The sequence below is a fragment of the Paramormyrops kingsleyae genome, chromosome 7, assembly GCF_048594095.1.
Source record: "Paramormyrops kingsleyae isolate MSU_618 chromosome 7, PKINGS_0.4, whole genome shotgun sequence".
Classification (NCBI taxonomy): Eukaryota; Metazoa; Chordata; class Actinopteri; order Osteoglossiformes; family Mormyridae; genus Paramormyrops; species Paramormyrops kingsleyae.
Window position 1 is genome coordinate 7,565,799 of NC_132803.1, and position 27,993 is coordinate 7,593,791.

Sequence of the window (27,993 nt, forward strand, 5' to 3'; positions counted from 1 at the left end):
GGCCCCATGCCCTCTAGATAAGTTTTTATCGAGCCCACCCAACATGTCCAAATGTCCACATTAGGATGCCATTCTTGTAACATCACTGTTTTCGGTTAATAATTTACCACTATAAAACTAGTGAATAGATGTAAGGTGGAATGGCGGCAGCCTGTGTCGAAAGTGTCGAAGGCATAAATGTCAAGCTAGTTTGGGCAGCTCTGTTTGTCCTTTCCAGGGCACCGTACCACACGCTACTGTATCTGTATCATCGTGGCTGCTGACCTTTTCTTACCAAAAAAGTAGCCGCCCTGGCTGACCTAGTCGCAATTAAATTCTGCCAAATGATTTGTATGTGGAAAAACGAATATCGTGTAAGTAGACATATATTTAACGATGATTTATCTTTAACTGCTTATCCATACGCGGTTGCGGTGTGCCTGAATCCTGTTTCCGAAAGTACTAGACAGGATGCTGGCGTTCCAGTTTATTTTTTAATTTACAGTATCTTAAGAAGAGCTATACATATCAAACTATTGTTAGTCCATCAGCTTAAGTAAAGACGTGCAGTGGTCTGCGTTTATTATGTTATATGTTGCATGTTAGCTTCATGCTGTGTGGGTTTCTTCCCTGAGTACTGTAACATGCAGTTATGTATGCTGGGGTCTGTCATCTTCACAATGACCTCTTAACAGATCCATGCACATGTATGTAGTTATAGCCAGGGTGAGTCCTACTTGTAATCTTCATTTGGTGTATCTTGCATGTTTAGGATATTAAAGAATGACGTTCACTGCGAACTGTGTTTTTAAAATTCTTATGAGTAAACACTAAGTTGTCAAACTCAGTCACTAAAAGGGCCATATTAAAAACCACCAATGAATTTTCAGGTCAACCAAGAATTATTTATTTAATTAGTAACAGCATGACCCAAATTTTGCAATTACTTTGTTGAGATCTTCACTATATGTGAATAACATTTACAAATATCAACTTTGTAGTAAACATTTTTCTAGAAAATTCCCTTTTTAAATAAAACAATGAAATACAGAAACCTCTATGAAGATATAAAATTAGGCCTAAATAAAATGCATCCAATGTGCTGATGAACTATTATTCATCTGCTTTTATCTGATGACTGAAGCAAGGTATAAACTGCCTCTGCAAGTTAGTGTCACCAAGGCATTTAAGGTGCTTTCTCCAGGAAATTCAGACCCTGTAAAACAAAAAAAAACACAGCTAAAGATAATGTAATAACAGCTATAGGGGTGTTTATCGCTACAGATTGTGACCATACTCAGTAGTAGAGAACATGGGCTTTAGTTCATTATGATGTAATTGTGCAGTTTAGGTTTTGTTATTTGTTATCTCAGTGTCAGACACATTTTCTTTGGTTTACATTTGTTCCTAATTGTATTTATGTTTGCAGTTTTAATAATAACTAAATTTCTTTTTAAATGATTTTTCTCTGCTGTACTGAAATTGTGCCGAATCATGAACCCAAAACTAAGGTTTGTACCGAACCTTGAATTTTTGCACCATTACACCCCTATTCTAAGGCCTTTTTATACAGAATATCAGAATCATTTCATGGGCCATAAAGAATTGTGCTGCCGGCACAACATGGCCTTGAGACCTATGTGCACTAAACAGTCAGATAAAATGAGTAGCGTGTTTGTGTTTTATTCCTGAATGTCACTGTTGTTACAAACAATTTTGTGTCTTGCAGCACTGGGGATAAATGTCTGTGAGTCGGGGCTGGAGTGTCCACCGTCTCCTCCTGCTCCCACCAGCCTCCAGGAGGGAGGTTTTGAAGGCCCGCTTCTTACACAGAGACCATGATTTACAAAAGAAGGAAGAGGAGAAGCAAGAAGGAGGAAGAGAAATGCCTGGCGTGTGGGAATACAGGGTGCAGTACAATCCGTCTGCGTATCACCGGCTTCACCCCGACTCGGCTGTCTTGGTGGGGACTCATGCGGATGAGGAGCTGACATCCGGCACGTTCGTGTCTCCCTTCCGACAGAGAAATAATCCTTACACTGTCCGCTCCTCTCGCCACCTCTCTAGTGCCAAGAACACCCTACTGGATTTAGCCTTCAACCGGGGGGATAGGTCAAAAGTAGCTGAACAACCTACGGATGGCGTAAGGCTGCCTCCTGATGTCAGAGGTGACCCACGTGCTTTCCAGAGGTGCCGTCCAGAGTACCGCACCATGAGCCATGACCTGTCATTGTCCCCTCCCTCCATCACTATTGACAAGGCCTTCGAAATTCTCCATGATGTCACTGAACTGAAGGGCAGTTTAAGGTCTGCTGACATTGTCCGTTTTCTGAGTGAGTTAGGTCACGTGGCTCCTGAACAGCAACCCCTCATACACTCCGACACACGCTTCTCTATGCTGTTACGGTACAGTGTCGAGAGCTTGCGCCTCTTCTCCCACGCTCAGCTTCTAGAGGTCCTGCGTGCTTTTGTATGGCTGAATATCCCGGCCACTCACAGCATCCTCACTCTGTACGAGGCAGAATTCAGCTGCCGCGTGGAAGACATGGAATTCCGGCAGCTGCTGCTGACTGCTGATCTCTGGCGCTGCCTGGTTCGACAGGTGCCGCGTTACTTGGAGCTGGTGTACACCTGCGCTGCGCGGGTCTTGGACCAGCTCGAGTTGGCAGAGTTAGTTCAGCTACTGTATGTAATAGGAGAGGGCCGGAGATGCCCCCCCGCTTTACTCCCTCCCTTGGAGCTGCTGCTGTTAAAACACCTGAACCTTCTGTTGCCAGAGGAAGTGGGCACTGTCAGCCTTGCCTTCTTCAAATCCCAGAGCAGCCTATCCGCATGGACGGCACGCAGGCTCGCCGATCAGGCACACCACCTAGTGGAGGAGTTGAGCGATTACGCTCTGGTCAATGTTCTCAAGCTACTGCGCTTCAATCACTTGGACCACCGTGGGCTGCTTTGGGCCCTGAGGTGTGAGATTCCACGCCGTGCTCCTCGGATGGGAATCCAGGGCCTCATGCATGTGGCCCTGACCTGCTCTTCACTGCACTACAGGAATGATGATATCCTCTTAGCTGTGGCTCAGTGTCTACCACCTCTTGCACCTCTCTGCAGGAGTAAGGATGCTGGTAAGCTGCTGTGGGCTTTTGGCATGTTGGGTTTTCCCCCTAGTGAAGTTCCCCAGCTGTACCCCTGCCTCACCCAGGCCATGCGCTTGAAAGAGGTGGAATTACAGCACTTTCCTCAGCATTTGCTGACTGGGCTCCTCGGCCTGGCCTTCCTAGGCCTGTACCCTCAGGATCTTCTAAAACTTGCCTTGAGTGAAGATTTTGTCAGGCTCGCAACTGGATCTCAGCACCTGGACCTGAAAAAGGACCTTTTCACCCTGGATTCATCTGTAGGTTTAGAGATCCCTAACTGGAAAGGCCCAAGGATCAGCCCAGCCCTGACTGAGCAGATACAACAGCAGCTGTGGACCTTTGCCCAGCAGGATGTATGCCTGAAGGCAGAGGTTTTGGAGGCAGAAGAACTGTTGCAGGAGCTTCTCGGTGGAGAGGCCTTTGTGCACAAGCGCATGATCTTGCCACACACACGCTCGATTGACCTGGAGTTGCGGCTGGACAGTGAGGGGTGCCCCATACCACTCCACTCTGAGCCTAAGGGTAATGCTAAAAGTGTGAAGAGAGCTTCATCCAGGCCACCATTTTGGGAGGGGGACCACACTGGGGTTATGATCACAGAGGACTTGCTGGCTCAACTGACGAGCTTAAGAAGTCTAGGACGGCCTCATAATGAGATGCCTCTTCACTCTAAGCCATGCAGGGTCCAGCTAAAGAAGGAGCAAGAAGATGATGAGAGGATGTTTACAAGTGGGGTCACCCTCACCAGTGGTTTTCTGGAAGCTCTTAGAAGTCCAGCCCGGCACCCAGTCTCCCTCCGGGTGTCGAATGGTGGGACTGCCCAGTTCATAGCAGTGCAGGTGTCTACTAGAAACCATTTCTGCTATCAGTCTCAGCAGCTGCTTGGTCTACAAGTGCTCAAAAGAAGGCAGCTTGCCCTGGTTGGGTACAGGGTGGTGGATCTGCCACCGTGGGAGTGGTTGCCCCTGCTGCGTCAGTCCCGCACGGAGAAGCTGGCTTACCTGCAGGGCAAAATCTTCAGCATGCAGGGGTGAGACACTGGCCGACCTGTGGGTTAGGGTTGTGCACAATGTCAGGCCGGCTTGAATCGACTGAGAAATAGCTTGTATTCTGAATCATTTTGTCTGCAATTGCATAAGGCTGACATCATACTTAAGTTTGTATTTTTCTTAAATTTATTGGGTAAACTATGACTATGTTTTTGATGGGAATTATGTGTTCAACTACAGAAGTTATGCCTCTTCTGTCCACAGAACATTTGTGAAGAATAAATCAGAATCCAAATATCAAGTTAGCACTTGATGTGCAGTGACCCCAAAAAGTGTCAGAATTTTATTGCATCTACGTTTAAGACCTTAAGCACACTTCTAAAGCAAAACATTTAACAAAAGAGATATTGGTTAGGTTGTAAATTACAATTTATGACCAGTTACACCTGTGGGAAGAACACCGGTGTGTTCTCATGTTCACCTATTTTGCATACAAATATGTAAATAAACCCAAGCCTTATATAATGCAGATAAGTATCAGGGATGTAAATCGTAAGATTTGCCACGACTGAATTTCGATTTTGAAAGGCAGTGATTCCACATCTACTGATATTTTAAATGTTACTGCAGGTGCCTCCATCTTTCCATATCATCATCTGTATTGAAAGGATTTGTTAAACAGGAATGAAATTAGATAATCTCCTTGCCAGAACAAGCAATACTGACAGAATGATGAAACCGCAATGCCACTGTTTTGTGATTCATATTCTTTAATTCATAGATACAAGGTAATGTACTAATACAATTCAACGATAAAAGGGCAGCTGTCAGTCATTAAATCAAAACATAAAAAAAAATTAACACGTATTTACACAAAATCAAAGGAAGCCAATGTTAAAATGTTTAGACATTTTCATGAACTAAAAATGAAATTTTCAAAATACAGCAACAATTTTACCAAAAGAAAGTTAAATTAGCTGACATTAACAAATTTTGGTAAAATGTAAAACATTCAATGGTATATTTTTTAAAAAATCTGTTGCTTTATATTTTCTCAGCCATTGCAGTACACTGTACTTAACACAGGCTTAGACTTCAGCTTAGTGTGAACGAAAACTAGAATAAAACAAACTGACAGGGGATTTATTTTCAATATTATCATAAATAACCTATTATGCTTAATCAGAGCTGAAAGAGAACAAACGTAGAATCAACACACACTTCCAGTTTCTAACAAATGAGACGTGCTTTCACTGGGCATAAACATAGCCCAACTTGCACGCAAATTCTGCAAAAACACACTACAATTCTGTAATCATCTACTTCCAATTGTCCTATACAGAGTAAAAGAATACAAACTCACAACTGTTCACTTCGAAAGTTTCAAGTGAGAACGAAAAACAAATTTCACATGAAACTCAGGAATCAGGTTTTAAAGATGATCAAAGTGTAAACATGTAACTTTTATAAAGTTGACACAAGAAGAAAACTTCATAGTGCAGAGTACATTTTCAGCATTTCCTTGAGTGTAATTACAACCTTTCCAGTCAAATTTATAGAAGAAAATGCTACATCTTCGATAGAGGTTCTATAAATTTTCATGACTTTCATCTGATGAGACAGTGTGTTAAGGGACAAAAAGATGCATTAAATTTCTTGTACAGCTTAGATTTTATAGAATACATTTTAATTAGCAGAATGTTAGAAAACAATTCAGTTACAAATGTCTCTCTCTCTCCTTCCTATAAACGTCTTCATGCCTGCCAAGTCCACAGTGGGTATCCAAGTGGCCCTAACTTTAGCTAGATGTGTAAGTGTTTCCACACTCAGATGCTGTACATCTAGCCATTGTTGCTTGGCTTAGATTTTCTCCCATAGTTGCAGCAGCTGATCTCCAACTTGTGGCTCCAATTCCTATGCAACAGTGTAATATCAAGGAAATATTTTGTACTCAGGCCCTTGACTATTAATGAATATTTGAAATGTTAATGCATTTTCCCCGAAACAACTTCCTTGACTCTTGCATGCACTCCAAAATGCAAAGTTTTCCCAAACATTTATAAAATACGGCCCAGAATTCGGAGAAACCCACCTGTCCATCTCGGCTGATCTGTACCTTCTTGTTGTCATTCCAGGGGTTGACCAGCTGTTGGGCCAGCTGGAAGGGAAGGCTGTCCTTACGGACCCACTCCACTCTGAAAACCCCCCCAAGTCCAGCTGAGCCCCAGTCCTGGCACCGCTCCAACCCTATAGCCGAGGACATGCGGGCATACCCCTGGCAGTTCACGAGAAAACAGGTTTAATCAGCATCACAAGGCAGATGTCCTCTTCAAATCAACAGTCATAAACAATGCAGGTTCAATCACATACCACTGTTTTCTGGGCAATCAGCACAGTCACCATAATCAATAAGGACTTATGTATTTTTGCAAAAATTATATAATTATATATAAGAATAATAATTAAATTATCGTCACTGAATTAATGAATTCTTGGTAACTTGCTGAAAATAAACGCAGGCTAAACTCTATTTAATGTCCAGACTTGTACTGAAATTTGACAACCAGGGTACCTGAAATTGACCCGAGCCCTGCACAGAGAAGATGAGGAAGACAACGCTGCTGTCCACAAAGGCACGGTTGAGTTTGAGTTCATTACTTGGTGTGGTGGACCAGATGCCTCTTTGCTGGGAAAGATCGATGTTGCGCAGGTTACTACTTTTCATGATGAAGTAGCGCACAAGGGTGCTGAGCCTAGAGGAAGGTGACTTGAGACAAACATGATCACATTAAAATACAGAATATCACAAGGAGACATGAACTAGTGCAGTTTGAATCTGATTTTAATGACATAGATAAGATCTTTACAGCTTACAATACATCGGTATATTCGGTCTGATGTATCAAACTTGGCTGATATTAGAACATTATCAATATTCAGAGTTAGCAGTAGCAGAAGACACAACTACTAAAAAAAATGGAGATGGTTGCATTGGATGATCAGCCATTTTCCATAGTGGAGGACAAGGGATTTAGTTATTATTTTAGTTAATATTATCATTATTACATCTGGTCCGCAGATCAATATTTTTTTTCCACAGAAAAAAAACAACAACATCATGCCGCTAATCAGTGCCAGCAACCCCCCAAGTCAGGCAAGTAGCTTAGAGGTTAGCCAGTTACCGGTATGAGTATCAGCAAACTTAGAAAAAAATATAATGATTATCGGTATCCATCAAAATTTCTACATCAGTGCACCAATACCATATCGTTTTTTCCCCGTAAAATATTCCTAGACTTTTGACGTCAGTGGCATTTAAACACAGGATCTCTATTACTAGATGCTACCATCTTATCGAGAAGATCGTGATAATTAACGTATTTGTGTAATATATAACGTCAGCACTGCTATAAAGCAAAATGGGATCAAGAATTTTTGGAAATAAATTGCTAAGGCGATGGAAAAACAGCAGATAGTTTGTTCATGAATGCAGAAGTTCCCACCTTCACTGACAGATGGTGGGATGATGGGCTCACAGACTGACTGGAGCAGCTGAGATTCCTGCCCGCAGACCTGCCAGCAGACTGAAGCAGACGGTCATCACCAAGTCGCTTGGGCTGTGAAGCCCCCTTCTCCCTGTGTGCTTTAGCCATCGAGCCTGCAGGGGGTGGGGGTGTCTTAGAGACACTACAAACAGAGTGCCAAAGGAAGTCAGTTTGCTGAGGATTATGGGTAGTGTCAAACATTAAAAACAAATAGATCTAATGCACAGACAATGGTTATAATGTTAATTAAACAGAAAATGTTTAAAGGGTATGTAGTACATTACTTCTGGAATACCTCAAGTCACCGCATTCTGAAATTTCAAAAACTGTCATTTCAGAAGTTTTTGAATCGAATAGCGCCTAAAGACAGTGTTTTGTGATTTACTGCCATGTATGAAAGAATGCTACCTGACACTTTCTTACAATTTCTAATTGTATAATTTACTGTTAGCTTAATAACACCAAGCAAATCTGATATGTTGGGACAAGTTTAACAAATGTCGTGATACATATATGAATTCAAAAAAGAGTTAATACCAACTGTACATTAATTTTACTCTCCATACACTTTTACATTCACAAATTCCATGCAGGTATTAAAAAAAAAGCATGAGGTCGGACTGGGTTTAGCTCACACCTTTCCGACACGGATGAGGACGGACTGGGTTTAGCTCACACCTTTCCGACACGGATGAGGACGGACTGGGTTTAGCTCACACCTTTCCGACACGGATGAGGACGGACTGGGTTTAGCTCACACCTTTCCGACACGGATGAGGTCGGACTGGGTTTAGCTCACACCTTTCCGACACGGATGAGGACGGACTGGGTTTAGCTCACACCTTTCCGACACGGATGAGGAAGGACTGGGTTTAGCTCACACCTTTCCGACACGGATGAGGAAGGACTGGGTTTAGCTCACACCTTTCCGACACGGATGAGGACGGACTGGGTTTAGCTCACACCTTTCCGACACGGATGAGGACGGACTGGGTTTAGCTCACACCTTTCCGACACGGATGAGGAAGGACTGGGTTTAGCTCACACCTTTCCGACACGGATGAGGACGGACTGGGTTTAGCTCACACCTTTCCGACACGGATGAGGACGGATTGGGTTTAGCTCACACCTTTCCGACACGGATGAGGTCGGACTGGGTTTAGCTCACACCTTTCCGACACGGATGAGGACGGACTGGGTTTAGCTCACACCTTTCCGACACGGATGAGGTCGGACTGGGTTTAGCTCACACCTTTCCGACACGGATGAGGTCGGACTGGGTTTAGCTCACACCTTTCCGACACGGATGAGGTCGGACTGGGTTTAGCTCACACCTTTCCGACACGGATGAGGAAGGACTGGGTTTAGCTCCCACCTTTCCGACACGGATGAGGAAGGACTGGGTTTAGCTCACACCTTTCCGACACGGATGAGGACGGATTGGGTTTAGCTCACACCTTTCCGACACGGATGAGGACGGATTGGGTTTAGCTCACACCTTTCCGACACGGATGAGGAAGGACTGGGTTTAGCTCACACCTTTCCGACACGGATGAGGAAGGACTGGGTTTAGCTCACACCTTTCCGACACGGATGAGGAAGGACTGGGTTTAGCTCCCACCTTTCCGACACGGATGAGGAAGGACTGGGTTTAGCTCACACCTTTCCGACACGGATGAGGAAGGACTGGGTTTAGCTCCCACCTTTCCGAAACGGATGAGGAAGGACTGGGTTTAGCTCACACCTTTCCGACACGGATGAGGAAGGACTGGGTTTAGCTCCCACCTTTCCGACACGGATGAGGAAGGACTGGGTTTAGCTCACACCTTTCCGACACGGATGAGGAAGGACTGGGTTTAGCTCACACCTTTCCGACACGGATGAGGAAGGACTGGGTTTAGCTCACACCTTTCCGACAGGGATGAGGACGGATTGGGTTTAGCTCACACCTTTCTGACACAGATGAGACGTCCGTCAGCTCAGCCTCAGCTGGGCCCATATGGCTGCTGCACCTCCAGGAGGGTGATTGGGGTGATTCCTCTGGGCATATGGGCCGGGGTCTTTGGCCAATGCCAGCCGGCTGCAGCAGACCAGCTGCCTGCTCCTCCATACTCAGGACTGACACCAGTGCCCTGAGAGCGGCCTCATCCGCCTGGGACCAGGGCTTGGAGGGGGAACGGATCCGCCGCAGGAACAGACACTGCCATTTCTGCCTGAATTGGAACAGCAGGCTAGCAGTCTGAGGGCAAATATTGAGACAGATAGATAAGGCTTTATCATTATTTTGAACAATGTACAGACACTCCTCACTTAACCTACCTGTTTAATGACCACCCAGACTTACACCCAACTCTCCGACCAGTCGGCACTGTACACCGTACGAGAATTTTGGTCATGAACACAGCAGGACAGCGTTTCTATTCTGTTTTGTTTGTTCTGGTCTCTGATTTATTTAGGTCGGCAAAGGAAGGTTGAACCTGACATGTCTCCCATTGTGCTGTGTGGATTGCAATATTTTACAGCTGTACTATTGTTCTGCTAATTCAACCTTCTCACACTGCATATTCCATCTGAAAAAGCAGTCAGTGAAGATTGGCCACCGTGCTATGCATATATAGCACAGTCAACACAGTCAGTGGTAAAATAGTTTCCTTTTTCGCAAATATACAACAGCTACTTTAATTTAGGGGTAATCTGTCTCAAAATTTGATCACTTACAGCTTGTCTCCCCTACAATATACCTGCAAAATCTGAAAAGAACTGTAAAACACTTTAAGAGTTATGGTGTTAAGTCCATGTGCCATGTACAGCTGTTTCCTTCCTTTGCTGCTTAATTTTTAGGACGATTTGTCTGAAAGTTAAATCAGGTATAGATCATCCATAGGCCATTTTATCATGCAGCAATTAATTTATCAATTATTTTGTTGACCTAAATACAACTTCACTGAAAAAAATGTTACAAATATGACCTTGGGAACCTGCACATTATTAATATGCAAATTCTAAAACTATTAATGGAATACAAAGAAAGATAAGAAAGAAAATAAGTATTTATTAAAGAAAATATAATCTGGAGAGTTACACTTCTACATAGGTTGCTGAAGATGACCGTAATCAGATTTGTAATTAGTTTTATGTGGTTATGTGGGCCACTTGTTGTCTCCCTAGTGACCACTGCATTAGAGACGGTGTTCTGTGCTACAAAACAGAGCATTAAAAAGTACACAAAAGGCACCCCTCAGTTGCTCTGAAAATATATTTGTTGATGTGTTATGTGAAATATCCGTGTTTTAAACATTTTGCAATAATTATAACAAATTGGCTATTCCTTAAAAAGTCTACATGATGTTATTTCTGTGATCAGCATCACAAAATCTATCTGGCACACCAGGAATTATAAAGCAAACAAAAGCCTTGTAAACCAGTGTTATCTGAACAATTAGAGAAAGTCTGCTGCATCACAAAATGGGTGTTTCCCCCAAAGATCATGAAGTAACACCTCCTTTATGAATATTATCAAACCTTGCCCTGCCATCCCACATTTTGTAAATTTGCATGCCAGTGCTGCAAATTTCGGCATTTACAGTAATCCGGAAGTAAAAACGATAAGGAGATTCTGACAGATCAATGCAGTTGAACCATCACCTTAATAACATTTCTGGTGTCAGGATTCATCAGTGTATCCATGCAACTTTACCCCTATTAAATAAACAAATGACTGGTGCATTAATGGTGTAAGAAAAAATATAATAATAAGCGTAAATACCAGTGATTCGGCCGTTTTTTTGGTGTTTATGGTAAATATAGCTTGTCCCACACTTACTTCACGCTCTAGCTTGAAATTCAACCACTCATCAATCTTCATGTGGACCAGGTGGTTAGTGGACCGATCCTCCACCTCACTGTCACTGCTATCCCCGACTCCGTCGCCTGTCATTGAGCACAAACACAAACTCAGTGTTATAGCGTTACTATTATTGTTAACAACAATCTGTAGTAGAGTAAAGCACTCAGACCCTGCATATATGGACAATGGTAAATGATGGAGAGCGGGCCTTCCAGAATGTGTCCATCCTTTGAAGGGTAAAGAGCAAGTATGTTGTGTACGTATTTCACAGGCTTTCCTAACACTCTAAATGCAATAGAGCTGCAATAACTAATTCCTATACTAGTTTTTAACAGTTACCAGTGTAAAAGAGTTTCTACAAAGGTGTACAAAGTGTTTGTGCTTGTAAACATGTTTAGTCGTACTTTTCGCAGTGGGTTCCTGTAGAGCGGTGCTGGGTAGCTTGGCACACCCTCCGAAAATCGTGACTGTAACAGGTGTGACCACAGAGCAGCACCGTATGCTGGCAATCCGATGGGCTCTGGTCATCTCGTCATAGATGAGCCAGTCTGTGGGCAGCGCTTGCAGCGCCGCAGTCTGACCGCTAGCAGGAGGAAGCTGCGATTTAAGCACACAAGCCTGTCTGTGTGACGGTTCTGCACCAAACGCTGTGCCCTGTTTATGTGAACACACACCGAAGGACAGCCTTTTGAGGCACCAAACAGCTGAAAGGCGAGGGCTGATAGAGAGGCAGGAAGGGCAGCAGTGTGCCACCACTCACCTTCTGACACGGAGGCTGGCTCAGCACAGATGCGGGGTGCAGTCGCACCTTCTTCTCTTTGGAGCCCATCAGGCAGATGTTCTCGCGGTGCATATGTATGATTTTGGGGTACATGCCTGTCACCAGCGCCGCCTTCACCACCGCCCAGTTCTCAGAATTCAGGTTCACGTCACGGATGTCACCTCCGCCCCTTGCCCGCACAAAACCTACAGCGGGAAAGGCGTCAATAAGGGATTACTGTTCATATTCAGATATTATTAGGGGATTGGGACTGAAGTGCTCGAAGTGGGGAAAAGCAGGTGCTGGTACCCCGTTTGTTATTCAGTACCAAGTGCAGGTACTCGTTGTTACTTGTTATTCAGGACCAGCAGATATTGAGAGGTGCCAGTAATCTCAAGAGAAAAATAAAGAGTGCTGGTATTGCATACCAGTGAGTGACAGCCCACTTCAAGCACTGATATGATGGGAAAGGAATAAAGACTGAGGGTGCTTCCAAAATTGAATATCTATATGGTACATAATGAATTTCCTTAGAAGCTTACTACTCGACCGTGTCCTTTTACAGCTGAATGTAGTGCAGAGACTGACCTATGGCTCGGATCTGACCCAGCAGCCGTGTCCTTTTACAGTTGAATGTAGTACAGAGAGACTGACCTATGGCTCGGATCTGACACAGCAGCCGTGTCCTTTTACAGCTGAATGTAGTGCAGAGACTGACCTATGGCTCGGATCTGACCCAGCAGCCGTGTCCTTTTACAGTTGAATGTAGTGCAGAGACTGACCTATGGCTCGGATCTGACCCAGCAGCCGTGTCCTTTTACAGTTGAATGTAGTACAGAGAGACTGACCTATGGCTCGGATCAGACACAGCAGCCGTGTCCTTTTACAGTTGAATGTAGTGCAGAGACTGACCTATGGCTCGGATCTGACACAGCAGCCGTGTCCTTTTACAGTTGAATGTAGTGCAGAGACTGACCTATGGCTCGGATCTGACACAGCAGCCGTGTCCTTTTACAGCTGAATGTAGTGCAGAGACTGACCTATGGCTCGGATCTGACCCAGCAGCCGTGTCCTTTTACAGCTGAATGTAGTACAGAGACTGACCTATGGCTCGGATCTGACACAGCAGCCGTGTCCTTTTACAGCTGAATGTAGTACAGAGACTGACCTATGGCTCGGATCTGACACAGCAGCCGTGTCCTTTTACAGCTGAATGTAGTACAGAGAGACTGACCTATGGCTCGGATCTGACACAGCAGCCGTGTCCTTTTACAGCTGAATGTAGTACAGAGACTGACCTATGGCTCGGATCTGACACAGCAGCCGTGTCCTTTTACAGCTGAATGTAGTACAGAGAGTGACCTATGGCTCGGATCTGACACAGCAGCCGTGTCCTTTTACAGCTGAATGTAGTACAGAGACTGACCTATGGCTCGGATCTGACATAGCAGCCGTGTCCTTTTACAGTTGAATGTAGTGCAGAGAGTGACCTATGGCTCGGATCTGACCCAGCAGCCGTGTCCTTTTACAGTTGAATGTAGTGCAGAGAGTGACCTATGGCTCGGATCTGACCCAGCAGCCGTGTCCTTTTACAGCTGAATGTAGTACAGAGACTGACCTATGGCTCGGATCTGACACAGCAGCCGTGTCCTTTTACAGTTGAATGTAGTGCAGAGAGTGACCTATGGTTCGGATCTGACATAGCAGCCGTGTCCTTTTACAGCTGAATGTAGTGCAGAGACTGACCTATGGCTCGGATCTGACATAGCAGCCGTGTCCTTTTACAGTTGAATGTAGTGCAGAGAGTGACCTATGGCTCGGATCTGACCCAGCAGCCTTGTCCTTTTACAGCTGAATGTAGTACAGAGACTGACCTATGGCTCGGATCTGACATAGCAGCCGTGTCCTTTTACAGTTGAATGTAGTGCAGAGACTGACCTATGGCTCGGAGCTGACCCAGCAGCTGTGTCCTTTTACAGTTGAATGTAGTGCAGAGACTGACCTATGGCTCGGAGCTGACCCAGCAGCTGTGTCCTCATGCCTATGATCATCTCCATCGTTGCCTGTGACAGGAAATTCTTCTCACAGAAGACCCTTTCCCAGCCATCACTTCGTGCTTTTTGCCATGCCTGGACCAATACAGAAATACAGATATATAGCATACAACTTACTCTACAAGCTTATGAAATCCAAATACACATTAAAGTAATTGTGTATAAGGTACAAAATATGCATTATTCAGACAGCTTTATACAATTCACCAATGGGGTAAGATCTGGACACACAAGTAAAACTGGGCTGTCTGTTGTGAGGAAGAGCGGGCGGGGCGGCCCAACCTGGAATGCCCTGAGAAGGGCCATGTGGTCGCTGAAGCTGCCCGAAGCGAAGCGCTTCTGGGACAACATGGCCGCCCTCTTTTGAGATGCCAGAGCGGGCAGGATAAAGGGCTCCCTGTGTGCCAGTGTGCAGGCAATGGTCAGAATAGGGTCCAGGCACTTGAGCACCACAGCACATAGAACCATCTTCCCCAGGTGGGGCTCCACCGGCAGATCAGCCAAATGGTAGCCAAGTTCCGTCAGGTCTTCCCAAGGATCCATAGCGTCGATTGTCTATGGTACAAACACACACAGAAAGAATGGTTTCCTCACCGTTGGAAGGGCACCGTTCCTACAGTAGGTCACTAAACATGCTGTGGCATAGGTCCTTTGGAAGCATTAGCCCAGGGAGCTCACCTTCAGCATCTGCACAGCATTTCTAACCATAATAACAGGTGGAGGTTCTGGGGCTTTGGAGAGAAACTCAGCAATGGAGCAGGATATGGGGGCCAGAAGCTTGGTGTGCAAACACAACTCCTTCAAGACACAAGGAGATCATTAGATGAACTGTTTTCATTAAAACATACTTCCGGTCTTCTTGTTCTAAAACGGCACAGTAGAGATTACTGGTCTATGTTTTGCTTGTGGCCCTGAAGACAGAAATGAATACTTGCATACTTTATATACGCAGGTATGTATTCCTGACCCCCTGGATTTCTGTACCTGCAGAGGCATACGCAGAAGCTGAGGCACTTGGTATTCCAACATGTTGTTGAACCTCAGTCGGCTGAAGAGATGGAAACAAAATCCTAGTCTGCAGCGTCCAGCTCTAGAGCAGAAAAGGGAACAATCTTTGGATGAAAGGTACTCCAGTTACATGCTTCTTAAAGGGAATTACTCTTTTAAAAATGTATATCCCCCAACAGACTATTACAGACGTGGCCAGAAGTATTAGTGCCCTCGCACTTTTTAGAAAAGAATCAGTTTTCAGTAAAATACACTATATTGGACAACTGCCTTTACACACACACTAATCTGAAGGCCACATGAAGTTTGGAGGTCTGTAGCTATTGACTCTGCAGACAGTGGGCGACTTCTTCACACTGTGTGCCTCACTCAGCTGTTTTGTGCTATTATATGACAGTTTGCAGAATCTTTTCCGCATCAGTTAGGCAGTTACTTGTATTTTTTGTGCGTGTTTTAATGTCCAAGTCTGAAACTGTTATTTTTATTAATCATACTTTTGTATGTTTAAATATGTATATTCTATTCATTTCTCGTTTGCACTACAACCACGTTTTCCATGACAACAGTAAGAACCATAAAAGATACATACAGACCCCTGGAGGGGATTTTTTTTTCTTTTTGTACATTTAAGTAATTTACATTTTTATCTTATTACATATTATTATAAATAATACTATAAGGTTCTCAATAAGTAATTAAAATAAGTGTAAGCTAGACTAAGAGTATGTTACTACCTTCCCTTCCTCTGAAGGGTGCTGGCCTTTGATGTCCACACCATCCTTAGCATGGTCACCTGGTTCAGAGCGTCAAACGATTTCTACAGAAAAACATGTTTGTCACAAATAAAACGCACTGAAAAAAAGACTTAGCCGCAAACTAACATTGTTTTTGAGATGTAGTGCTTTAAATACCTCTTTAACTTTGCCAGAATTAATCACAAAGACAACATCACTGACAGTAATGCTCGTCTCAGCAATGTTGGTTGACAGAATCTGTGGATTAAAAGACCAAGTGTCGACTCAGTAAATGCAAGTGCTTCTGAGTGTTTCATTCTCTGCATAATCACTGACGTACTATTTTGCGAACACCCGGAGGCATGCTTTTCAGAACTTTCTTCTGGTCAGAGGTTTGCATGTTTGAATGTAGAGTAAAAACCTGGAACCTAAAAACACAAAGATTATAGATTACTGAAATGTATTCTTTTCTAGGTATAAGGGTCCTAAAGAAATAACTGCATTTAACAGTTCACAGGAAAAGCAATTATGTACCCAAGTGTAATCATTACCTTTGTGAATTATCTGCAAATCGTTTATCATCGTACAAAATACGATCTCGAAGCGATACAATTTCATCATACCCAGGTAGGAAGATCAAAATTGCACCTACACCAGAATGGAGAATAGAAATAAACAAACAAGCAAAAAAGCAAATAAACGTAAATAATATTGTAAACGATTAAGGCTATTTAAATGCTATGTATAATTCTGCAATACATGCTGTATTCAAACTCAAAAATGTCCACCAGCATCACAGATTTAATTGTTTACAAAAAACTCTCTGTAGGCAAATTCTACCCAAAAATGACCATGTCACAGTATCAAAACCCCACACCAGTCAGCAGGTTCTAAGTGGTCAAGCTTCAATCCCTAGGAAAGACACATACCCTCCTCAGAGTTCTGGAAGATATTATGAAGCAGGTGCATGATGAGATCCAGGTCTACCTTCTCATCATCAAAGCTGTGGTGATAAACCTTGAGGAGCTCTTGGTCTTCAGTACTTAGCTCTGTGTTGGCAGCATGGACTAGGGAGGATTCATCCAGTCTTCTCACCTCCTGAGAAGAGCTTTACACAAAGAGCCACATGAGTCAAGTCAACATCAAAGACAATCACGCACGCACACAGAGTGGAGAGGGAGAAGGTGAACAAGTAGGGAAAAAATATTTCAACATTTTACGGTAAACTATACAAAAACAGCCTAAAATAAGGTGGAGAATCAAACAGCATGCTTCCCGAATTTTACAGTTTATCACAATTATTAAAACATAACTATTTGACAGAGCATCCAATAGTTGGTATCTAAACTCACTGGTATGATTCCAGAAGATCCACCACTTCAGCCTGGTTGAAATGTCTAGCCCAGTCCAATGCTGTCCTGTAATTCAAAGGCACATATCACAATGTTAATAAACTAGTATATTCATGGAGCAGAAGGGGATGGGTGTAGTAGCCAAATAATGCAGCAATGGACACTGACAACTAGGGCTGCAACAGCTAATCAATAACACTGATGATAACAGTTTACAACACATTTTGTTATTTAATAGCATTTAATTGTGATTTGCTGCGTGAATTGGGAAAAAAAAAGTACAATCATTAGCAAATTAAATATGGCAGAGATATTGTTTCTGTGCAACTTTAAATGGAAATTCTATACACTGTGTAAAGCTTTTACTACAACTTTGATCTAAGAAACATTTTTTAAATAAAGCTTTTGCACTTTTCTTTAAACCTCCTATTTTGGCCTAATTAATTGATTAGTTGATCATCTGTTCACATGATTAATTGATTATCAAAATAATATTTTTTTTCTGCCCTGACAAAAAATATTAGCGCCAGATACAAACATTTTGCACGCTTCAGTTATAAGTAAATAAGCTAAAACTACAGTGGCTGTGGGTAGTTCTATAAATGTTGAAATATTCATACAGCTTAAATGTAGAAAGTTACTGACCAGCCATTTGAGGCCTTCATGTTCACATCGGCTCCCATACTTAACAGCTGCTCAGTCTGACTGAGAAACCCTCTTCCAGCTGCTGTCATCAGAGGGGTCACACTGGTGTCACTGTGTCTGTAGTCAACTGGAGTCAGCAGAGGAGGAAAGAGGAGGGAAACGCATATCAGCGCATCGCGCGTGGCACACGGAACCTCTCCTCAGCTATCCACTCCACGTCAACGTCTACGTTTAAAAGCTGCAACCTACCGCTAACATTCTCACTTATGATGAGGTTGAACAGCTGCACAAAAGAATCAGCATCTTGATTGAGAAAAATATCAGCAATACATGCATCCATCTCTTTCACTAGCCAAGGCTCTAAGGATGCAGCATCTTTTTCATTCTAAGGAAATCAAAATGAAAAAAATGCATCATCATCATCATCAATATGTAGACATCCCATAATTATCATTCTGGCTCTTTTTAATAACTAGAATTACCAGCTGGCAGAAGATGCTGTCCCCTCCTTCCAGCAGGGCACTCTCCTGTAGGACACATGCTGCCGCCTTTGCCCTCTGTTGTTCTGGCCTCGAGCGCCCATCTTGAGCCTTGCACCACTCTGTCAGTGAGTTCTGCTGCATTTCCTCTGAGCAACACAGCACAGGAACGCAGTGCCTTGTAACCAACGCAGCAGCAACAGCTAGGAACCTGACAGCTGTCTAAAAGCCTCAGGAAAACCGGAATTCAAATCTCGGGTGATGCCGCGAGGCCGTTTCATGTCCAGAAGTGACTGTTATAATGTTGATTTACCCAATTGAATATTTTTACATGTAGCAGTCCTATATGGTGCTATAGAGGAACCATTATTCATAGTTGAACATTTCATACATGGGAACAAATGGAAACACAGGAGGACAGCAGACAAAAAAAGGGACTGGAAACTTTTGGTCCAAACACTTTTACCAGAAGATGATATGACAATGTTCAAAATTATATAAAATATTGCTCAATGCAGGGTAATGTTCATTAAACAGGAAAGTCTTTAAGTCAGATTCAAAAGTAGCGAATGAAGAGCAGTCATGGGGAGTGACCAAGGAAGAGAATGCCAGCGTTTGGGGGCAGTCGCACTGAATGACCTGCCACCCATAGTGAGAAGTCAGGAGATCACTGAGGTAAGGGGGTGTGAGGCCATGTAGTGTTTTGAAGGTGAACATCAGGATTTGGAATTTGATATGGAACAGAAATAGTAACCGAATAGTAAGTAAGTAATACCTGACAACTCGCAAAAGAATTGTCTTAGCACCGTGGTGTTTAAGGAAGTCATATTAAAAAGACTACTACCAAGCATAACTCAATTAGTATTTAATGGAATCAGCTGGCAGGTATTTGAAGAAGCATAAAGATATTTATTGACTGACAGGCCTTCAGAACTCACGTCTTAAACTGCTGAGAACCCATCTAGAGTGCAGTCGGGGTGAAACTCACCAATATCCAGAATGGAGTGCAAATCCCTTAGGCTATACAAACTAAAATACAAATGGAATGGAGGAAGCAGTTCTAGCTTCTAAAAGAATACTAGATGAATTTATAAAGCTGCATACTGTAACATTGTCTGGGTCAAATCATAGGCTTCAATATGGAGAGTGCATATCACAAGACAAAGAAAATGCAGAAACGTAACATACAACCAAACAAATTATTAAGGGTTTCTCTGAAGTACCTTGAATAGATGGATTTATTAAAAAATCCAAGTACAAAATAAAAAAAATACTTGACAGCCATGAAACATAGGAATACACCAAATTACCTTTTTGCATCTCCTTTCTGTATTTAATCATTTCTTTGTTGGCATATCCAGTTGTCCGTAAGATATCTTCCAGAAAAAGTTCTTTTACTTCAAAGCATCTTCCTTCAACTATTAAAACATAAATGACATGTCAGGTTTAGACAAATTTTACTTGGAAAACATACCTCTAAACAAAAGCTTTAGTTGCAACCGAACCTACTAATGTGTGTGTGTGTGTGTGTGTGTGTGTGTGTGTATGTGTATGTATTTTATATATATTTTTATATATATATATATATATATATATTTATATATATATATATATATATATATATTTATATATATATATATATATATATATATATATATATATATATATATATATATATATATATATATATATATATATATATATATATATATATATATATATATATATATATATATATATATATATATATATATATATATATATATATATATATATATATATATATATATATATATATATATATGAAAGGGGCATTCTATTCCACGAACAGCCATGACACCGACTACGCCCATCTAATCCAAACTCCTTCCATTTACGTCCCAATTTGCAGAATCTTTCCCCACCAATGAGGCAGCAGCCATTATTTTTGTGCACATCTTACTGTCCACATCTGAAAATGTCATTTACATTATTCATCGGCCAACACACACTCCTCCACACTTGGGCTGTACATTCATGTATCTGCACAAGTAACAGGTCCGGAACTGGCCAAACCCCACACAATGCACACATTCTAAAAAATATATATATATATATATGTCAATGTCATCATAAGTGTATGTGCATGTCCACATGTGGAGAAGTAAAAACAGGCCTTAACAACTGTAACAGATACACCAATGGTATATAAGCAGCCCTGGATGGAACAGTGTTATTTTGTTTGTTTGTTTGTGGCCACGATGCACTAAATAATGGATTTTCTCTACCCACTTGTCCTATACTAGGTTGCAGGGGTCTTGCAACCCAAGAACATTAATCTGCCCATTCAGAATCTCTTGGTTTTTGCTCACCATGCTCTACCTGGCTAACTGGAGACACACACCTTTGTCGATCAAGTATCAATGTTGCCACTTATGCTTTTAAGAAATAAGGGAGCGTCTCCGGGTTAGCAAGGTAAAGACTTGCTGGCGGGGGGTCACAACCGAGACAAAGCACATTTTATAATGTTTTCATGAAGTGGTTGTAAGATCTGTCCAAGATCAAACAGACTATACAGAGGAATAACAACAGATAGTTAAGCCCCCTTCTAATTCCATCTCCTCTTTGCTGTTACTAAGCATTGTTGCTTCAGTGTTGCTGCGATTTGTCACAAAATTACAATTGATTCAGATCCTTACCCATACAATGTGACTGCAGAGGTTCATTTCTGAGTTATCGTGCTAAAGGTATAAAATGTCTGAAACTACCCTTTTTTTGCTATCACTATGTGGTGCTGCTTCAATTTTGGGGCGATCTATTTCAAAATTGTATTATTTCCAATGCTTCACCCATACAATGGCTGCAGAAAGTTTAAAAAAGATTCGACAAATGGTTTTTGAGTTATCGTCTTAACCAGAAAGTGTCTACGGCGGCAGCAGAATGGTTCACAAAAAAAAATCTGTATTCGCTGTCTGGGGTATACAATAAATACTGCAGAAATGTAATTATCATATCATATCATACAAAATTTAATGTAATGATTATAAATAATTCAATGTTAATGGAAGAGAGAAGATTTTACACTTCTAGGGTGCTAAAGGAAAGAGCTCTGAACTCACTATATATTACAGGACAGGATCCAAAGTATCTGACAAAGAGGTCAACATCAAGGGCCGCACTGGATAAGATCAGCTTCAGTGTAGGTAATTTTTGCACCATGTCTTTCATCTTTGTAAGCAGGAAGTCAGTCAGGCCGTCCCTCTCATGGACTTCATCCTGGTTTACAAGGACAATCACATGAAGCATAACAAAGTGCAAGCTCTCCAATAGTCATAAGCTACACACCCGCTCTGTAAACTGGGTTACCTGATCTCACCCACACACCACAAGGATATAAGCCTCTACTGCAATTGCTCTTATTGGCATTAGTCTCAATATTGTTTACTGGGCCTACACTGCACAAATAGGGGTGTAAATCACTGGCCCCAAGACGATTTGATTGCGATTATTGAAGGAATGATTCCATGCATTTCTTTCACAATTCGATTAATCGATTATTTTGATAACCTAAATACAAACCTTTTTTTAAATTTCATAGAACAAAAATCCTAAATATTACCACGGGAACTTAAACTAATTACACTATTAATGTAATACTAAGAAAGTAGAATCTCAGAACATCAGTCATTTTTGCTGTTGTTATCAAAAGGTTTACTATTGAACCATACAAGAAAAACCCAACACATTACAAGCAGCATTATACGATATACGATGGGGGGGGGGGGGGGGGTTGCCAGTGGTGAAACTTGCAGAGTTTGCCGGCGCAAATTAGCGGAACGATGTTACATAGTTTTTTTTTATTCTGTGGGGGAAAAAAAAAATAAAATCGATGTTGGCCATATTTAATAATGAACCATCCCTCCACTATGGAAAATGGCTGATCACTAGTGGTGTAACAATTCTCCAAAACCATAATTTGGTTCAGATCTCGATTTCTGAGCCACGGTTTGGTTCACGCCTCAGTTATTTTATTTTTTATTTTTTGGGGAGGCGAGGGTAAAATAAGAAGAAATGGGGAAAAAGTTCTGGATTTCATTGGAACATTAAACAATACATTAGACTAACTTCACAAAAACTATGTATGCAAAAACAAATTAAAGAATAAAATACTGTACTCTAAAGGATAACCAAGTGGTTCCCAGACTGCTGACTTGACTGTGTCTGGGTGCTCAGCAATCCCAGGTTTATAATCCATCTTGAGCTAATGAAACTAGCCAAGGTTTTACTGCAGGAGTGGTCATGATATAAATAGTTACGTGACACACGCGGCTGGAAAACAATAAAATAGGTGTACTGTGTAAAGCTTACAAAATATGCAGCTGGTCCTAACTTTAAACAGAATAATGATTTTGTGATTTACATGTGCTATGGTATTAATTGTGAAATGAAAAATAAGTTTTGTAGCATGAATAATGTCATTGAGAGCTCAATAGGCTGCACCTGCGGTAGTGGGTTGGGCTTAGGGTGGACACCTGTCTTGCAGTTTCTGTCTAACTATTACACCACTGATCGCCCAACGCAATCATCTCCATTATTTTAGTAGCTGTGCTTTTAGCACTGGTGATGGCAATATCAGCCAAGCTTGACACAATCAGACTAATGCTGATATCTTGGTTTTTAATGAATATCGGCCAACACTGATATGTCAAACAACATGCAGTGTATCTCTATGGCTAACATTACTTTGTACTTAGCTAGTTAGTTACTTCAGGGTCTTGAGCAATAATATGATAAATCGCAATGCCTGCACTACAAAACAGAGGTGTTTCCCAAAAGCATCATAGCCCAAATATTATCTTAACCATTTGACAGCGCTATGCATTACAAAATGGGGAAAACAATGTAAAGCAAATATCATAAAGTAGCACTTCCTTGTTGATTATTAATGAGCCGTCCCCTGACATCCTACGCTATGGAAATTCGCCTGCCGGCTCTGCTACTTCGTGTGTCTGCCTGCAGAATGTGAACCCAGGAGGAGGGTTATCTTCTGTTATACCTCCAAAAATCAGTTCTGAAGCTAACAGAATGATATACTGGATAGTCAATTCATCACGATGCATAGATGCTTCTTTACACACCTATCCAATAAACACTGACAACTTAAGACAACTTACAAAAACCACAAAAAATAAAATTAATTGAATCGATTGAGTGATTGAATTGCATGAAAGATTATTGTTAGGAATATTGTTGCCCAGAAGGTAAGACCCGAGTGAAGAATGCATTCTACTGCAACAGCCCAATTAGCCATGGTGTGCATCATGAGAATGTAAGTTAAGCCATCCCTCTACATTGACACAAGAACATGCTCCCTACCACAATGATGTGAGTGATGCTTGACAGGGTGGTATCTCCTGCCATGAGGGTACGAAGCAGTACCCCACTCGTGCAAAAGGTGAGGAGTGTTTTGGGGGAAACCCTGAAAGAAAAAGGCACACAGTTCAAACAAAAGGCGTTGTCCCCACTTACTCACAACGGGCACTTTCACACTGCAGGAACCCTTTTCCAGAACCAAAACCATTTTCCAGAACCAGCAACTTTAGTAATGTTGACACCGCAGGAACTCGGCCCAATTGTAGTTCCTCGGAGGCAGTTCAGAAACCCTTTTTCACTCTCTATTCCTAACTAGGCACTGATGATGGGGACTGCAGCTGTAACTTATGTAACTGTGTAGCTGGTGATTTTTAAATTTGTACTAATTTTCAATATACTGTATAAACTGTGTGTTAACACAAAACATTAAAATAATTTTGTTCTTAAAGCAGCAGTAGCCCTGTTGTTGTTATGGCTCATGTGCAAGTACTCATAGGCAAACTACTTAATGGTTAACGGTTACAGTTCAGACTGAGCAAAGTTTCTCAAATATGGTTCCGACACTCACATGACAGGCCGCAATGCATGATAGTCAAACAATGTAAGGTACAGCTTCTGTACACACCATGTCAGTATGCCTTGCGCCAATTTGCAGTACACTATATATTGGATGAAATCTACAGCTGAGAATTCAAACAGCTCTACGAAATGCCAAACTATAGTGGACAAGCGGACATTTCAAACACAGCCTCAGCTCCAACAAGATGGCTGCCGCATGACATCACCTGCTCTCCAGGCGGATCTGGTAGCCCACGGTCTGGCCGATGGTCTCTCCGCGCTCGGTGGCAACGCGCTCCGCCATGGCGATAGCTGCCAGCCTCCGGGGCTGTGTGCAGATAATGCGGCAGGGACTGCCCTGCTCACAGCAGTCATCCAGAATGAACTGCGGGATCTGAGGAATGCGACACACTTAGCTGGGGGGCAGAGCAAGATGACATGCTCTGCTAGACTGGAGCCACAGAAAATATTTGCTAAATAAAGAGATGGAGAATAATGAATGCTGATACAAAATCTGTCACTTTGCTCATATACGCCATTTTTAATGTTAGAAAAATTCTCATTCAACCTCATGGAAGGCATTTGTTTTTGTATTTTCACTTCTAAATTAAACACTTACAAAGTTGTAATCCAGAGAAAGTGCATCAGACATAAACATCAAAAGTCATACACTTACTAATGGGAACAAGATTCTTTTTTTCTTAAGGAAACAGGTCAATGGTCAAGCAAAGGCTTCCAACGCCATTTCGAAACTAAATAAATAATTTGAAGGAGACAAAAAATCTCCAAGAACATTTTTATATTCTTGGATATTTTTAAACTAGATCTGCTGTCATCATTGTCCCGTGTTACCTGTGTTGTTTTTCCAGATCCTGTTTCACCTACAATCAGGACCACCTTTTTATCTTTGATAGCCTTGATGATCTCATCTTGCCGTTCATAGACAGGGAGAGAGCGACGGAAAAACTCCAGTTCAGATTGGCCCCGGGGCTGGGGAACCTGCGGTATCCCGTTATTCAGCCGACCGCTTGTCCTGTTCTTATCCCGGCTGCTGTCTGTGGGTAAAGAAAAGCGAAGATGTGATCAAACGAGTAGTGCTGAGTTCATTTAATACATCCATCACCCAGCCTCTGAAGCTGGGCAGGGAGGCAGGGGTCTGTAGCCTATTCCAGGCTGCAAAGTGCACAAGGCTGGGGTGCTTCCTGGATGGGAGGCCAATCCATCGCAGGACAGACGTACACTATGGGAAATTTACAGATCCCAGTTAGGCTAACTGCATGTCTTTGGACTGGTCTGGGGAGAACACATGAAGAGCAGAGGTGGCATTCAAACCCCTAACCAAACAACGCTACCCAATGAACTTCCAAGCTGCTCATAACATTCAAACTTATTCACTTGATAAGATAAATTAAAAGGTAATTGACATCCCAACCAAAACATCACTACACATTGGTGCTGAACCATGTCAATGCCTGCTTAATCTGATCAAAAAAATGAATGAGTATTTTCTTGAGCTGAGAGAAAAAAAAAAAAAACGTAGCTTTCATATAGATTTTATTTGGTACAAATATATTAACATGGGGGCGGCATGGTGGTGCAGTGGTTAGCACTGTTGCCTCACACCTCTGGGACCTGGGTTCGAGTCTCTGCCTGGGTTACATGTGTGTGGAGTTTGCATGTTCTCCCCATGTCGTCGTGGGGTTTCCTCCGGGTGCTCCGGTTTCCCCCCCACAGTCCAAAGACTGTGACTGGTGTGTGAGTGTGCCCCCCATCCAGGGTTGTTCCCTGCCTTGTGCCTTGTTCCCTGCCCATTACTTCTGGGATAGGCTCCGGACCCCCCGCGACCCAGTAGGATAAGTGGGTTGGAAAATGGATGGATGGATGGATGGATGGATGGATATTAACATTTAGCTCATCATACAGTCTTCACTGAAATACTAAACTACAGACCATGAAAAGAGCAGATTAGCATGCTCACACTATATGTGAATGAGTGCACCAATAATGAGCATGCACTGAGAACAATCAGGAAAGCAGTTGATTAGCATGCTTACCAACATCCATGGCCATGGATACGCCTCGCTCAGTACGCGGCAGCAGGTCTACGCGCTCTTTGCTAGTAACAGGAAATCTCTGCAGGAGGCTGCGCACTACGAGCTTGGCGTTAGGCATCAAATTGAAGGTCATTATGGACTGTGCCGACTCAGAACCATCCTTTTTTCTAATTGTAAGAAATCTGTTTGACCCTTTTCTGTAATGACAATATTGTCCCATTAGCATGCTATGAACAATGTTATAGATGCTAGCACTCTATAATCATAAGATTTTATAAGGAGGTAACAGATACTTGCCCTCGACTTTTTGAAATGAACCCTAAGGACTGGGCCAAGCGATGAATAAAGGCTCGTTCAGTGCTTGTCAGGGAGGAAGGAAATTCCATTTCTGTAAGTAAATAAATCAAACAAATAAAGAAGACATTCACACTTGTTTTACTATGTTGTGGTTTGTAAATTGTAATTATACAGTAGAATGACTAATTACCTTTTTGCTCACTGTATCGGAATCTTTCCAAAGACATATTGACAGCAATTTTAACTTCTTCATTAATCCGGATGTCTTTTAGGCATTGCCCCCCACTGGATCTGCTTTGTCTGGATTTATTCATCGTAGATTTTCCTGATGCGGTGCTTGAATAGGACATGCTACCAACAATGGTCAAGAATGAATGATTCAACTTGCAATTTGTTCACATTTCTGGTAAAATTTGCCTAATAACAGGAACACTACAATGCTTTGAACCTTTCCTAATGCTTCCAGAATATTAAACCTGCAAATTAGATTCAAAACTGACAGAGTATCAGGTGACATTTATTCAATATTCACATTTCCACAAATATATGTTTTTCTCCAAAATCCAGCACAAGCACCTCAATTTTTCCATGAACGCAGGAGGTCAACAACAGAAAGCCATCTTACACAGAAAAATACACATCCCGCATTAAAACGAGAAGAAATACATAGTATTCATTTCGTACAATTGACAGAGGAGACGAGCTACAGAGGAACCATATTAATTTCATTGGAAGGCTAAACGCCGGTGCTGCTATGCTGTTGTCCAATTCATCGTCACGAACTACCGAAAATGACAAACTATGCAAAGCAGTCTCCACCGTGAATTATATGATGGCCTGGTTAATACCTTCGTCACGAATTTAATAAAATAAAAAGGCTAACGTAGAACAGACTGCATATCTAGACATCTATACTTATATGATTGGATAATTAGATAAGTCAATTAAACTTTCGTTGAATGTGTTCAGAGAGAACATTTACCTAATAGTGATATATGCCGCTACAAATTATTATTATTTAAAAACCAAGTACTGTAAAAATAAACATACATAGTTACTTCAAATATCCTACTAGACGAATAGCGCATACAACTTCCTCTCAAACACTCGTCAGCTACAGGCGCACCAATCCCGGAAATGACGTAAGCGTGCATGCCCAGTAAAACCCCGCCTCAGATATGTTATAGCCAATAGGCTTAAGGTGAA

General features: G+C 42.2%; 2 protein-coding genes across 2 annotated transcripts; one reads left to right on the forward strand and one right to left on the reverse strand.

The window, feature by feature from the left end:
• Positions 1-69: 69 nt before the first annotated feature.
• fastkd5 (FAST kinase domains 5) lies at positions 70-6,632 on the forward strand. Its single transcript, XM_023811646.2, has 3 exons — positions 70-353; positions 1,709-4,143; positions 6,238-6,632. Exons 2-3 carry the CDS (start codon positions 1,721-1,723, stop codon positions 6,242-6,244), a joined length of 2,430 nt encoding a protein of 809 aa, XP_023667414.2. The 5' UTR covers positions 70-353; positions 1,709-1,720; the 3' UTR covers positions 6,245-6,632.
• ythdc2 (YTH domain containing 2) lies at positions 4,855-27,942 on the reverse strand. The gene is made up of 30 exons (XM_023811645.2): positions 27,838-27,942; positions 26,978-27,138; positions 26,788-26,878; positions 26,491-26,687; positions 25,289-25,491; positions 24,664-24,830; positions 23,882-23,984; positions 21,625-21,781; positions 19,837-19,944; positions 18,530-18,675; positions 18,297-18,432; positions 18,048-18,174; positions 17,403-17,468; positions 16,980-17,158; positions 16,602-16,698; positions 16,391-16,478; positions 16,228-16,308; positions 16,051-16,133; positions 15,293-15,398; positions 14,987-15,106; positions 14,591-14,863; positions 14,257-14,383; positions 12,255-12,460; positions 11,899-12,091; positions 11,471-11,577; positions 9,597-9,886; positions 7,606-7,789; positions 6,675-6,869; positions 6,195-6,377; positions 4,855-6,016 (listed from the first exon to the last, which is right to left on the reverse strand). Exons 1-30 carry the CDS (start codon positions 27,939-27,941, stop codon positions 5,963-5,965), a joined length of 4,332 nt encoding a protein of 1,443 aa, XP_023667413.1. The 5' UTR covers position 27,942; the 3' UTR covers positions 4,855-5,962.
• Between the last annotated feature and the right edge of the window lie 51 nt (positions 27,943-27,993).

What these genes read in the sequence shown, in the direction of transcription:
- fastkd5 (XM_023811646.2), top strand. Translation starts at nt 1,721, where the DNA reads ATGTCTGTGAGTCGGGGCTGGAGTGTCCACCGTCTCCTCCTGCTCCCA.
- ythdc2 (XM_023811645.2), bottom strand. Translation starts at nt 27,941, where the DNA reads ATGCACGCTTACGTCATTTCCGGGATTGGTGCGCCTGTAGCTGACGAG. An exon ending in AGGATATTTGAAGTAACTAT is followed by an intron (nt 27,139 to 27,837) that starts GTATGTTTATTT and finishes CATTGTTGGTAG; the next exon opens with CATGTCCTATTCAAGCACCG. An exon ending in CATAAGTGAGAATGTTAGCG is followed by an intron (nt 18,175 to 18,296) that starts GTAGGTTGCAGC and finishes TGCTGACTCCAG; the next exon opens with TTGACTACAGACACAGTGAC.